This window comes from Pantherophis guttatus, chromosome 8 (genome assembly GCF_059756535.1).
Source record: "Pantherophis guttatus breed Tessera chromosome 8, ASM5975653v1, whole genome shotgun sequence".
NCBI lineage: Eukaryota > Metazoa > Chordata > Lepidosauria > Squamata > Colubridae > Pantherophis > Pantherophis guttatus.
Window position 1 is genome coordinate 37,469,809 of NC_142070.1, and position 14,935 is coordinate 37,484,743.

The 14,935-nt window shown below is 36.9% G+C and overlaps 1 protein-coding gene across 1 annotated transcript in view; it reads right to left on the bottom strand.

Annotated features, from left to right (window-relative positions):
- Positions 1–715: 715 nt before the first annotated feature.
- The window catches only part of FAT4 (FAT atypical cadherin 4), a 106,603-nt gene continuing 92,383 nt past the window's right edge, over positions 716–14,935 (bottom strand). The window contains exons 14-17 of the mRNA XM_034442893.2: positions 13,718–13,842; positions 13,035–13,252; positions 11,372–11,633; positions 716–4,553 (exon numbers count right to left, since the gene is read on the bottom strand). Coding sequence (XP_034298784.2) covers positions 2,683–4,553; positions 11,372–11,633; positions 13,035–13,252; positions 13,718–13,842 — 2,476 coding nt within the window. The 3' untranslated portion in view covers positions 716–2,682. The remainder of the gene's footprint in view (positions 4,554–11,371; positions 11,634–13,034; positions 13,253–13,717; positions 13,843–14,935) is intronic.

Here is a 14,935-nt window from a genome sequence, read left to right on the forward strand (position 1 = left end):
TAAATGGTGACATGATTTAATATGTCATATGTTGTTGTTCATCTGAGATTTTATTTACCTTTTAATGATTTACCTGTTAATGATTCTCATGATTTTTATTATGTTCTGTAAAACCATATAACTAAAAGAGGGTGTACTTTCTTTTTCACATCAGATGATACAGCTAAGAAATACTATAGAAAATTGCTATTAGCTTAACTGATGCATTAAGATTATTGATAGATTATTTCAATTACTAGTAGATGGTAGATACTTTCCACTGGAAATGCTGACTTAAATGATATTGTCCTGCCCAGCTCAAAGTTTATATATTTCTTGTACCTTCAGGTGACTCATTATAGTTCATGATATTGGTCCAGAATGTGATATATATAAACTTGCTTTCTATTTAACCAATATTCTTTGCATGTGAATTTTGCACTAATGAGTGGATAACTGCCTACGGTCAGGAATTCTTTGGGGGGGGGCTGTGCCTTTCAATGCTGGTGACTGCTTGGGCTAGTCCTTCCAGTTTTCTTGGCATGATTTCCCAACGGTTTGCCATTTTCTTCTTTGTAGGACTGAGAGTGATTGGCCAAAGCTCATGGTATTAGAACTAGAAGTCTCTGGGTCTCTAGCCAAAATGATAACTTAGTGCTCTTTAAATATACTAGAGGTGTCATATTTGCATTGTAAAATTGCATTAGCACTTGTTTCCATTACTGCACACAATATATTTTAAATAAATATTTTAATTCTATTATTGGCATTGTACACTTAGAAAGCATATGGTCTGTTACAATTTTATCAAAATGTGAAAAAATGAATGTTACAGAAGTAACAAATGTAAAAAAAGAGTATTTTTCTTACTTTTCCTGAAAGTAAGAAAACTATTCTGTATAGGAAAACATTGATACCAAAAACAGAATTTAGATTAAGAAACAGGCAGAAAGAAAGGAAGACAAAATATTAACAAGAAACAACCCAGTCCCAACCCCCCCCCATTTTTAACACAGTATAATAGAAGCTTCATGGAAACATAAGGGCATTGTATAATCTCCCAAATTTAAAACAGAGATGTTTAAAAATATTACCTTTTATAAGTGACATTTAGGATTCCCCTTATTACAGGATCAATTCTTAGGATAAACTTCTTAGGATAAATGTTATACTCAGTTATGAATACCTGAGCAAAATACATATATGTATCATACAAATAAAGAATGCTGCATGCAAATACTCATAACTTTCTGCTTTTGTCTTTAAAATACATAAAAGTAGCATCAGAAACAGACTGCTCCCATATTTTCACAATGCATTTTAAAGATAAAAGTTATTTCTGCTGTTCATAGCTGATTCCATATGTATATCTTTCATACTAGAGTATCTGTATTGCATTACTAATAGAGCAATCATATGCAGCTACTCAAAAGCAATTCTCACTAAGTTTAGATGATTTTACCCCCTGGGATAGGAAGTGAAATTACAACCCAGGCTTCAACTTTGTACATGCTGAATTTGATGGAACTTGATCTTGAGTAGACTCTTCTATGACTGCACTATGAGTACATTTTTAAAACTGGTCTCCTGTTCCAAGAGTGCAACAACTTATATTTTTAATAAATATGTTTATTTCAAATTATTCTATCACAGAATACTCTGCAGTGTAAAAAGATCACTCAAAAATCCTGCAGGAAGGCAGTGCTTAGAATAATAACCATAATAATACTTAGTATTGTGCTATATGCCTTTTTAATACTTAGGCAAACAATCCCCACTAAGCCCCCTGTGAATTAGAGTCATCATTTTTATTACTTATAGCATCTTCTAATTTCTCCAGATGACAGAACTGAAATAACAATAGGGTGGTTTGTCATTCCAAAGTTATTATTCAAGTTGGCATTAATTTGGAACCCAAAGAATTCAGTTTTCTATTCTCACTTTGCATTCAACCACATTATCTGTTCTATAAACTCTGTTGTTTCTTCAATTTTATAATGTATATCAGTTTCCATACAAGCTAAAAATACTGCAATTTGGGGAAACAAGGAAAAAAAATCAGTCAGAAGTTCTCACACATCCTTGTCAAAAATAATGCAATCCTAAAGTGCTCATGAGCTTGAACTGGTTAACAGTTAACTGGTTAACTGCTTAACCCCTTGAACATGAAACAATAATAAGTTTTAGCTTATCATTCTTTGAAATATTCAGATTTGAGCAACTGAGGGGATAGGAAATATAGTTTCAGGAAGAATACAATAATTTCATTCCTTCATTCAGCATCTGCAAAATTGCTTCTCTCAACAAATCAACATAGTTGATATTTTTACATTTCAAAACAACATATTCAACTTGTGTACAAACACGCCCTTCACAACAAAACATTTTGCAGCCATTTTTAGAGCTAATCATTCTTAATTTAAAAATCACAAACCAAACAAGAAATAAAGGATAAAGATCCAGATGCCACATATAAGATATTTTGCTTGAAAATATAATGCATGCAGTAGAAACAAATTTAACCAATTGTAATTAAATAAAACAAAAAAAGTATTTGTCCTTTTCAGCAGCATAGTTCCAATTATTTTAAATGTGTCTAACCACTGGCCCTGGCTTAAACAAAATGTGTCCTTTTTTATCTACACTGATAAAATGGCTTGAGTATTTTATGTATTTGTATTTTGATAATGTCAGTATGAAGTTCTATACATACTGTTCAGCTTCTCCATCTTTTGGTTGCGTTGTACCATTTCTGCACTCTTCACTTACATTTGTTGCTGTCTTTTCTGGAAGAGATGCTAAATCTTTAAAAACATCCACATAATGCCCAAATCCGGGGCCCCAGTTCAAAAGGTTGTCCCAGTTGAAGTTCCCTCCTTGTGGTCCAAGTTTCAAAGGGGAAGTATCATTAATGCTGGATGCAGGTGCAGGTGCTTGTGCCCCCACAGGACCACCACCCTCTCCTCTGCGGCCTGGATATCTCCTAGGCTTAAGTCTAGCACCATAATTGTCTTCATCATCAGCATCTGATTCATTAACTTGAGATAGTTTGGGCATTCTTGAAGAATACACCATGGGTTTTTCGCGATCATACTCCATCTCAGAACATGTAAAAGAGTCATGGGAATCACTGTCAGATGATGATTCTGGAGCTGGAATACCATCAGCTGGATTTCTTGTTCTTGACAGAGGCCTTCTACAGTCTTCCTCAGAAGAAGATCTTCCATGATCAGCACTGCAGATGCTTGGATTTCGAGGGCGTGGAGTGTTAAGCCTTTCCACCTCTTCAATAGAAAGTCCTACAGGTGGACCACTTTCGAGGGAAATTTGTCCTATTGGTTGCTTTAAGCGACTTCCAGGCCTGGAACTATGACCTGTCATCATTTGAGGACTCTTGCTTCTTCTCCCTAGTCTACTGGGATAATTAAAGATAGCAGTTTGGCAGACTTCATTGTGCATTTCTAAAGGGCTCCCTTCTCTTATAGAAAGATGCATTTCCCTTGCTGGACTATTTCTGTAGAAAGTGGATGCTTTGGAGAATGGAGCAGGACTATGACGAGAAAGATGGTTTGGTGTAGGACAAGCAGAATGATTTAGTGAAGTCGTCCTTAGACCTTGACTATATGAAGGCTGGTAGGTCAAGCTACTTGCTCCCAGGGGCATAGGCGACTGTCTTGCAAATCCTAATGGGCTGTGCCTTTGAATGGAAAATTTAGGAGTATGACTTCTGAACTGCTTATAATGCTGAATGATGTCTGCATCTGAAGGAGCTATACTGCTTGCGTTATCAATGTCATAGTGTTCTATCTCTGCTTCTGGGGAAGCTAGAGGAGCACTGGGTATAGTCTCTGTGTTGTGTGATATATCTGTTTCATCAAATATGAGATAAGGATTTTCTCTTTCGATTATGTCAGGTTTTGGGTTTCCTTCAGGTTGCTTCCGGATGGTCATATCATCACCATAGGGCGGTATATTGTCAGGATCATCAAACGCATCATTCTCACTGCCCTTCTTTTTCTTTTCCTTTGTTTTCTTCTCTTCTTTTGGAACTTTTGCCTTCTTTCCTTTGCACTGATTGCAGAGGATCAAGCTAAGCACAAGCAATGCCAACAAAGTAGCACAGCTGCACACAATGGCTGGAACAGCCCACAGTGGTAAAGAAAGTTCAGCTGGATAGAACTGAGGGATACATACATAGACACCATTTATTCCTGCCTTGCATACATGTCCCTGGGCACATATGACACCAAGGCACACAACTAATATTTCACATGTTGTTCCAGTGTGTGATTCTGGACAACTGCAAATAAATCCAGCTCTTTCATCAGGTTCACAAGTACCTCCATTTTGACAGGGGTTAGATGCACAGGCTCCAGGATGAACACATTCATATGTATACCACTGATTAATGCACATTAGCTCTCCTCTACAAGGATTGCTGGCACAGATGTTGGGACCACGACATCCAATCTTCACAGAGGAATCTGATTTAGATATAGTAGCAAGGCTATGTTGTCCTGTGAAGGGAAGGCTTTCTTCACCATATTTCAGGTAGGCAATGCATCCATCAAAATCTAAGAAAATAGGGAAAAAATGAATTTGAAAGTTGCAGTTTAACTAATTTAACCATTTTAATTGACAATCTAATGGATAAAAATAATCTTATAAAGCAATAATCATCAATGGGATTTATATGTCAGATCCTAAAACAAAATAAACCTACTAAATATACCTCTCATATAAACTTTATTTCCTACCTTTTTATTTTTTTTCACATAACTCAAGGTGATAAATACAATATCCAAGACACATTTGTTCTCCTGTTTTCCCCACAACAAAAACCTTGTGAGGTGAGTTGGGCTGAGAAAGAGATTGGGCCAAAGATATTTTGATGGCTTTCATGATACTGTAACTACTAAAACAAACTGGCTCTATATTTATGTCAATTAGGTAGGGATCGGAACAACTTTAATCAACCCTAAATTTGAACGTTTAGTACTTACAGAAAGTCAGTATCATAGCATAATCAGTTTGGGGTGAAGTACCAGGCTAGAAACCAGGAGACTGTGAGTTCTAGTCCTTCCTTAACCATGAAAACCAGCTAAGTGGCATTGGGCCAGTCACTCTCTCTCAGCTCAACCCCAAAATAGGAGGCAGAAAGAAGATTAGGTATGTTTGCCACTTTGAGTTATTTATACAAAACATAAAGACAGGATATAAAAAATAAATAAAGAAACAAACAAATAAATAAATATAAATCCCTCGGCATCTGGTACCATCAAAAAACCATGTACACTCTCTCAAAAACTATTTTAAATCTATATACAACTCAAACTCTGATTCCTGTAACCTTTAATGGCCAAAACAGTTTTGAAGCAAAGGTAGCTCAAGTGGGTTATGTTATAGAATGCATTCAAAATCCAAAACCCATAACTCCTATAGAATTAAAATTTGACAAATTCTATAAAACATTTTATGGCATAAACATTATCAGAAATTAGTTCATGACATAATATAAAAGGTCATAAAACCCTTCCTTTTACTGAGGTCCTGTACAGGTAGTCCTTCACTTACAACAGTTCATTTAGTGACTGTTCAAATTTACAACGGCATTGAAAAAGGTGACTTACGACCATTTTTCACACCTATGACCATTGCAGCATCCTCATGTTCACCTGATCTACATTCAGATGCTTGGCAACTGATTCATATTTATGACGGCTGCAGTGTCCCAGGGTTGCGTGATCACCCTTTGCGACCATCTGACAAGCAAAGTCAATGGAGAAACCACATTCATTTAACAACTGTGTTATTAATTTAACAACTGCAGTGATTCACTTAACAAATGTGGCAAGAAAAGCCATAAAATGGGGCAAAACTCATTTAACAAATTTCTCACTTAGCAACATAAATGTTGGGCTCAATTGTGGTCATAAGTCAAGGACTACCTGTACAATACAGTTCAACATTGGTTATTTTCAAGGCAGATACTTCTCTGAATATATCCCAAGTTTTCCATGAAGGCAGTTACATTAGAAGCTCTTATGAAGGCATTGAGAAACTTAGTAAAGAAATATTTCTGAAATTATGACCTAACAGGGCATAGGTTGCCTGGTTTACATTTATAAACAGAATAAAATGAACAGAATCTCATTAAAATGTGGAAGCTCTTTTTATTGTTTGTTTGTTTGTTTGTTTGTTTGTTTGTTTGTTTGTTTGTTTATTTATTTATTTATTTATTTCTTTATTTATTATTTTGCAAATAATAGGTGGTGGTCAGTGGTGAAATTCATTTTTTTTTACTACCGGTTCTGTGGGCGTGGCTTGGCGTGCTTGGTGGGCATGGCAGGGGAAGGATACTGCAAAATCTCCATTCCCACCCCATTCCAGGGGAAGGATACTGCAAATCCCCATTCCCTCCCCACTCCTGGGGGAAAGATATTGCAAAATCTCCATTCCCACCCCGCTCTGGGGCCAGCCAGAGGTGGTATTTGCCAGTTCTCCAAACTACTCAAAATTTCCGCTTCCTGTTTTCCAGAACCTGTCAGAACCTGCTGAATTTCAGCCCTAGTGGTGGTGAACATATCCAACACACTTTGGATGTCCTCCTATGTTCCTCACAACAACTCTGTAAGGCAAGTTGGACTGAGAAAGAGAGACAGGCCCAAAATCACCTAGCTGGTTTCATGGCTTGAAAGGATTAGCTGGAAATATCACCGTTGCCCCAGGGACACACATGAGAGCTCCTTTCATGTCGCTATTAAGAAGCTTGAATGGATGATGAGACCTCGCCCCACCATGCAGAAGCATTTGTATCTCAAATATAGACTTGCTAACCTCCCACCCAGTGTCCTAACCATGTGAGCCATCATGCTCCATCATTGTATCAAAGCAATTCTATCAGGTTTTGAAATAAAAAAAATCACCTTAGGTTGATTTCCTGTTTCTTCAAATCATATGCATTATTTTTCCTACAATGTTGTTTTTTTCTTTTGGTTTTAATTTAGCTACAGTCAAAATGAAAAAAGTAATCCAAGCACTGTCTTCCTATTTATTAATTCTCTGGTTTGTAGCTTGAAATTAGACAAGCAATTTTGTTCACAAGCTCATTTTTGGGACAAAAACCAGTTTGAGACAAACAACAATGTAATAATTATTATTTACTAAGTACCAGTCATATTGATCCTTAGTTTTTGATAATGTTTTTGAACTGTCTTAAATGAACACTGAATAGCCTATGTATCCAATTGTATATAGAAGCAACAAAAGAATGCAAATTCATTTAAAGCTCTTGTAATGTAGTAGGTCACATTGGTGTTCTGTAATGATTAAAGACAATGGGTAACTTAGGCACAGAAGATGGTTGCATGACTTTTCATCACTCATTTTCTGCCAACTTTAGGAAAATGTTAATGGCAAACTGTTTGCAAAAGTGTTGGCAGGATAACTGCAGGGACTTGTCCAGGCATTCATCAGGAGTCAAGACTGACTTGAAGGAACAACAGTAACAACTTACATACATTGTATGTGAAAACAATGTCACTGAGTAATTAAACTCTTGTTAGGACTGAAAAGTAAACATTATTTTGTAGGTGTCCTTTCTGATGGATGGACACTTTGTGAAAAAATGGAATCTGAGAACAGAAAAGAAAAACAGTTTTCTTCCAAAAAGACAGTAAATTTGTAATAAAGTCCATATTTGAAATTTGAAAAATGCTGGTCAGAATCCTGCTGAAAAGTATACAACAAGAGAGGGAAAGAGCCCATAATTCAGTTCTTCAGGTCAGCTGTTGATCTCCCTTCAATCAGCTGTTTTTTCCATTTAAATGGGCCAGGAGCCATCATGGTGCAGTAGTTAGAATGCAGTATTGCAGGCTAATTCTATTGACTGCCAGGGGTTCAATCCTCACCGGCTCAAGGTTGACTCAGCCTTCCATCCGTCTCCTCAGGGTGCCATCAGCCAAGTTATGTCGGCTGGCGACACCCAGGGGGAGGGCCTTCTCTGTGGGAGCCCCAGCCCTGTGGAACGAACTGCCCCCGGAAATTCGTAAGATCTCCGACCTCCGGGTGTTTCGCTGCGCATTGAAGACCCTGTTGTTCCGCCAGGCCGGACTATCAACACAATAGTTTTAAATTGGGGTATTTAAATTTTTGGGGGTTTTAAATCTGAGCCAATTTATTTAATTATTTTAAATTTTATATTGTTGTTTTGTCTGTGTTTTTAAATAGGCTGTACACCGCCCTGAGTCCTTCGGGAGAAGAGCGGTATAGAAATAAAATTATTATTATTATTATTATTATTATTATTATTATTATTATTATTATTATTATTATTATCTTATTGAGGTTGGTAAAATGAGGATCCTGATTGTTAGGGGCAATATACTGACTCTGTAAATTGCTAAGGGAGGGCTGTGAAGCAGTATGTTCCACAAGTTGTAAATCATGTGAGGCCAACGACCATGGGAAATAAACACTATTTGGAGTGAAAGTGTGAACCGATGAAGATAGTAAAGTTACACGATTTTTTAAAGATTTGTTCTTCTAAATTGACTTTCTGTGCTTACCCTTTCCTGCAATGATAATTATGGGCCTTCGGTTCATTTTTGTGGTCATTATTTGTGACCACAAAATTAGATTTTCTCAGGATAATGTGTTTCAAGCCTGGGCCTCCATATCTTCTAGCAATGCATCCATCATTGCTGTAACTGAATTCACCCATCTTACTGCTGACTGTCCTTTTTTCCTTTCCTTTCCAAATATTATAGCCATTTCTACAAAGCTAAGTTTGTCCAAAGCATGATCATGTGCGCCTGGTCTTTATTCTGCAGTGAGAACTCTAGATTCACTTTCATATACAGTAGTGTCTCAGGGAAACCCTAGCCTGCATGAACTGATCTTTGGAGTTATAATCACAAAATCTGGATTTCTTTTCCAAGCCCATTTTTTTGCTTCTCTGCCCAGTGCTACTCTGTGGCCTATTTCTTGACACTTGGTTTTTTAATTGATAGAAGAGAATATATTTAGCTCAGGGATGAACTATGGGGTCCTTAGTGTTCTCTGAACATGGCTGTTTTCTTGCAATTTTCTTGTAATTTCACTACCAAACTACGTAACATCATCTGTGCTAGTGGAGAATGGGGTTTGCTCTCTTTTATACACTACTGGTTTGCCCTGTCAATACTGGTAGGAATGACAGCACACACGTTTCCTAGAACACATTCCTAGCAGCTTCAGTTAAAACAGAAAGTTCTGTTTGTTTTAGTAAGAAAGCACCATGGATGATGGTTGGAATATCTTGGGATGCTGAGGCTAACACCCTACAAGCAAACAGCCTTGGCTTTGGTTTATTCCACAGCTGAATATTGTGCCAATATGTGTCTTAATAGCGGCCAACACTCACATGGTTGATGTCCAACTCTGCCAGACAATGCATATCATACCTGGCACATTGCATCTCACTCCTGTGCACTGGTTACCAGTACTTAGCAATCTCATGCTGCCCCACATTAGAAGACAATAAACTCTCATCCAGCTATAGCAAAGGATGCTGAACAATAAGGTCCTCCCTATTCACCAGGATACTGTACAGTCCAGCACAAGATTGAAATCCCATAGGCCATCATGGAAAACAGCTACTCATTTAACATCTACCCAGGATAATTCTGACAATGCCTGGCAAAAGGAATGGTTCAAGTTACCTTCTTATGGCTTGCCATTAGTGATCCTTTTACCAAATCACATGGTTTTAACCTGCCTGTTGATATTTATGAACATACAAGTTCATGCAGTTATAACTTTCTATAAATCTTTGGCAAGTGCAATTCAATATTAAGACAACATGGTATAAAAATGGAATTTACATTTCTACATGGCAGATTCTTGTAGCTTTTTAACATGGAGCATCCATACACTGGGGGAAAAATATCCCATAGGCTTATTGCATGGTAAAGTAGGAAGTATATTTGACTAATCAATATATGTTAATAGAATAAGGAATAATAGAATAAGGAAGTCTTCCAAGGAAGGGACCTTGGAGGACTTCTAGTCCAACCCCCTGCTCAAGCAGGAATCTCTATACCACGGGTGTCAAATTTGCCGTGTTTCATGACATTTTTCCCATTCACAGAGCTGGGGTGGGCATGGCCTGCATTTGACGCATCCGGCCCTAGGGGCTGCCAGTTTGACACCCCTGCTCTATACCATTTCAGACAAATGGTTGTATAATCTTAAAAATCTCCAGTGTTGGAGGAAAAGTTGATTTTATTCACATCACACCTTATAAGAATTGAGATTATTATTGATTTAATTATTCATATTGTACCCAGTGAAAAAGAAGAATAAAATTTCAACAAATTCCTTGTATGGTAAAAATCCTTAAAATAGACAATTTTAAATAAATCTAAAACATCATTTATTATGCTTTTGTTAGTCCTTAGTATCTGAATATTAATTAATTTGATATATTTAAAAATAAACCAGGAAAAATATAATAACAAATAAGCTGTTTTAGCACAGTATAGAAGATTAAATAACTATACCTGTGCTGGCGAACCTATGGCACGCGTGCCACAGGTGGCATGTGGAGCCATATCTGTGGGCACACGAGCAGTGCCCTAGATCAGCTCCAGGACACATGCGCGTGCCAGCCAGCTGATTTTCTAGCCTTCCAGGCCCACCGGAAGTCGGGAAACGGGCTGTTTCTGGCCTCCAGGGGAGTGGGTAAGGCTGTTTTCACCCTCCCCAGGCTCCAAGAAAGCCTCTGGAGCCTGGGGAGGGCGAAAAATGTGCCTACCGGGCCCACTGTGGCATTGCGTGCCGAAAGCAGGGGCAACGCGGGGGGGGCGCAGGTGCATGCATGGGGGGAGGGGCGCATTGAATTATGGGTGTGGGCACACGCACGCGCAACCTCCTGCACTCCCCCCGCTTTTGGCACGTGATGGCAAAAAGGTTAGCCATCACTGAACCATACTAATATCATACAGTGATTAAAAATTACAATGTATGTTTCTGGTTAAATGAGTTATTAGAAATTGGTTGCTGAAAAGACTGTGCACTATTGAATATTCCAAAATATCATCAAATTTAAAAAAAAGTAATAGATAAATTTTGCCCCTTCTTTGGATACAGACTAAGTTTAAAAAATATTTTTGTTACACTATTATGATGCAATTCAGAGCCAGTACTTTTCAAGACTTCAATTTCCACAGAAATTTTGGGAAGATAGGAGTCTTATATAATGCATAAATAGACTTTGGAACTTTGGATGTTCATTCAGTCCCTCTGCTATTTTAAATTAAGACAGCCTTGTATTAACTGCTTCTGCATTTGTATTATTACTATATATCCCTTATCTGTGATTGACCATTCATGTTATTATTTTTCTTTTTACCTGGTTCACTGCTTCTAGAAAGCTGCTTAACTGGGATCCCACCAAGAGAAATTGTCAAGACATTTAGTCCTCCAAAATCTTGTGTGACATGTAGAATGTCTCGACTATGCATCTTGTCAACAGTGATCACTGTGGAAGTCCCATTCTTTTCAATTAACAGAAGATGCCAGTGACCATCGGAAACATAAGCTTCAGGAATACTTCTTTCCACCTTTCCACCTACTCCAGCATCAGAAACATACTGCACTTTGCCATTTTTTATCTGCAGTTAAAAAAATAGAGACATTTTTAAGAAGTAGAAGTTTATGATGTAGACTTTAAGACCTATAGATTGTGTGTACAATGGTTTAAGGGCTACAGCAATTTTTAGTGTGATCACATAAGTCACTGCAGGACAAAACTACTCCAATTTTTCCACAAACATTATGCAATTCAAGTATTTATGCATTCTACAAATATGTACAGTAATAGCCATAACTCAAAATTGTGTTGATTTTAGATTTATGAAGAAATATTATTTCCACAAAAATGTGAATCCATATGTAGAATATTATACAAGCTTTTAAAATTGTCTTTAGCACTCATCATCATGAACATCAAGATCCCTAAAAACATTGGCTTGTGTTCCACAAGCCCTTTGTACATTCTCATTATCAAATGTCTAGTTATCTACATTACTGACATATCTATTTATGACATGCTGTGCTTTTCTATTTTTAACAATAAATTGACTGGAACAATATTTCATCATTTTTAAGCCATTTGAGGTAAAACTTTTCTTTGTTGCATGTCTGGAAAATTAAACAAAACGATGAAATGGTGAAGTGAACACTAAAACAAGCACACACACACACACACAGAGAGAAACATGGACAAGGAAAAATATGTACCTCAGCCAAATTAAATAATCTTTAAAAATCTGCTTTTGTTAAAACCAGTAACCTTCTGTTTACAAGGGAAGTGTTATTACCATTGTTCTTTTCTATTGTTTGTTAATAAAGAGAACCAAAAAGCATTTTTAAAACGGCATATAAAGTAATTTTGTATTGCAAAGAGATTTCCATAGGAAGACATGCTAGTTCTCTTGCAAAGTATTGCCAAATCTCTCTCCCCCCACCCCAGTCCTGCCCACCCTTCCTCCCTCTCTCTCTCTCATCTGAACACATAGCAGGAGCAATTTAATGGCATGGTGCAAATATGACCGAAGCCATTAGTAGAGACTGAATCCATTGGTTTCTCATGTTAATCAATTATCAATCCATTTTACTGTGTATTGATATAGATGGCTAACTAGAATCCAATACAAATGCTTTTTCCGAAGACAAAGTTTGACATGAAAATTTACTTAGGTGTTGGTATGCTTAAAAGATTCTAAATTGGAACATGATGTTTTTGGAGGAATCTGAATAAGGAAGAATACTTGTAGCGTCCAACGTTTCATTAAGAATATATGTGGTTAACATTGTTCCAACTGCCATTCAAATACCTAGCACATGGAGTCAAGACAAAACTGATTAGAAGCCAAATCATTCAGCTGTTTTAGTAGCTGGAGCTCTGCCCAGCACTAGTCAACATTCTGGTATTTCTAAGCTAAAATAATTAGGATGAATTCAGAATACACAAAGAACATTACATAGCTAGCTGCCTAATCAAATTCATTTACCTTCACAGTAGTATAGTTGCTGCTTTCCTGTATATGGATTAATACTCCACTTTTACTCCTTGTCCTGAATTTCACTTCCAGACTACCCATACTTCGAGGTTCCATAATAGCGTTTCCAATATAATATCTCATCATATATTCCCATTTTCTATTTTGCCTCATATGATAGTCAAGGCGTCCTTTGCCCTCTAAGGACAAGGCAGTGTCAGCTGTAAGATCTAAAATAAATAAGAATATTTCATTAATAAATTTCTTGTCATCTGTTGTTTGCTTTCTATCCATTTCCTGATGAAAAATTATAGATATTGTTTTAAAGACAATTCAACTATACAGAAAATAATGATTCTATGTAGTTACAAAAAAAAGAAAAACATGATTTTTACTTTTTAATAATAAAGAAAAAATAGATTATATCATTATGTTTTATTGCATAACAGTTCATCTTATTTTATATAGTATAATCAGGTTAAGTACTTAGATAAAAAAGCTAGATAAAGGTGGTAAAATATCTGCAACTATACATTAAGTCTTTTTTTAATTGTTGATTTCTTGTAGAATTACTTGTATAATATTTAACTTTCTATATGTTGATAGAATGAGTCCAATCATTATGTACATACTCATTCCATACATAAAATCAAAATACTAATTATCAGAAAAAAACAAATAAATATTATATTTACATTTTTCACAGTGTTTTCCTGTTAGTCCTTCTTTACAAGTACACTGTTGCCATGACCAATGATCCAGACATATGCCACCATGTTGACAAGGGTTAATTGCACAAGTTCCTTCCAGTCTAGGACACCTAAATAAACAAAGTAATTGCATTTGAGCCACATATATGTACATCCACCTATCCCAGCGATCAGTAATCTGTGGCTCTGGAGCCAGATGTGGCTCTCACCCCTCTGCTGTGGCTCCCTGTCATCAAAATATGCGTTACAACCGCCAATGTGCGACACCCACCAGCATGCAATTTATTGAGCTTTTCAACCCCTGGTAGGCCAACTATGGATAAATCCAAGAAAAAAAGTTTCAGAAGAAAACAGAACGTTTAATTCAACTACATATGCTAGTTCTGAGGCTGCTCAGGAAATAGTCAGGCACGGGAAGGGTTTTGTGGCTCCCAGTGTTTTCTTTTCTGTGGGAAATGGGTCCAAATGGCTCTTTGAGTGTTTAAGGTTGCAGACCCCTGACCTATCCCATATTTTTATTCATATGGTCTCTTCTCTGTTTTCTAATATTTGTGTGATATTTGTATGTTCTATAGAAATTTGAATTTAAGATTTCCCCAAATGCATTATTTATATTCTTTACTTATTTATTCATCCCATATCTTGAATGTATATTGAGGGAGGCTGGGTAGAAAGAAAATGAGTGTGGTTTAAAAATTGGAGGAAAAACCATTAATAAGCTATGCTACTCTAACAGCTGAAGTGTAAATGTTCTTGAAACTCTTGAAACTTCCTTGAAAATCAAGGAACATGGTGAAAAAAATGGGAATAAAATTAAATAGAAACAAAAATAATGAACAATAGATAGAGCATCCAGTCTGATATCTGACAGTGAAGTTAGAGAAGTAAACAGTGGTGAAATCCAAAATTATTCACTACCAATTCTGTGGGCATGGCTTGGTGGGTGTGGCTTGATGGGCCTGTGACTAGGGGTGGGGGTGGCCAACTCAATGCCACTCCCTCCCAGTCACATGACCCCCCCCGGTCACAACAGTTAGGTTTTGTGGCTCCTGGTGTTTTCTGTGGAGAATGGGTCATGTGACTGGGTGGATGTGGCCAACTTGATTGGTCTCACCCTTAGGAAACTTTTCCTTAGTTCAACTCACAATAAAATATCAGTGTTCCACTATTTAGAATAGAATAGAATAGAATAGAATAGAATAA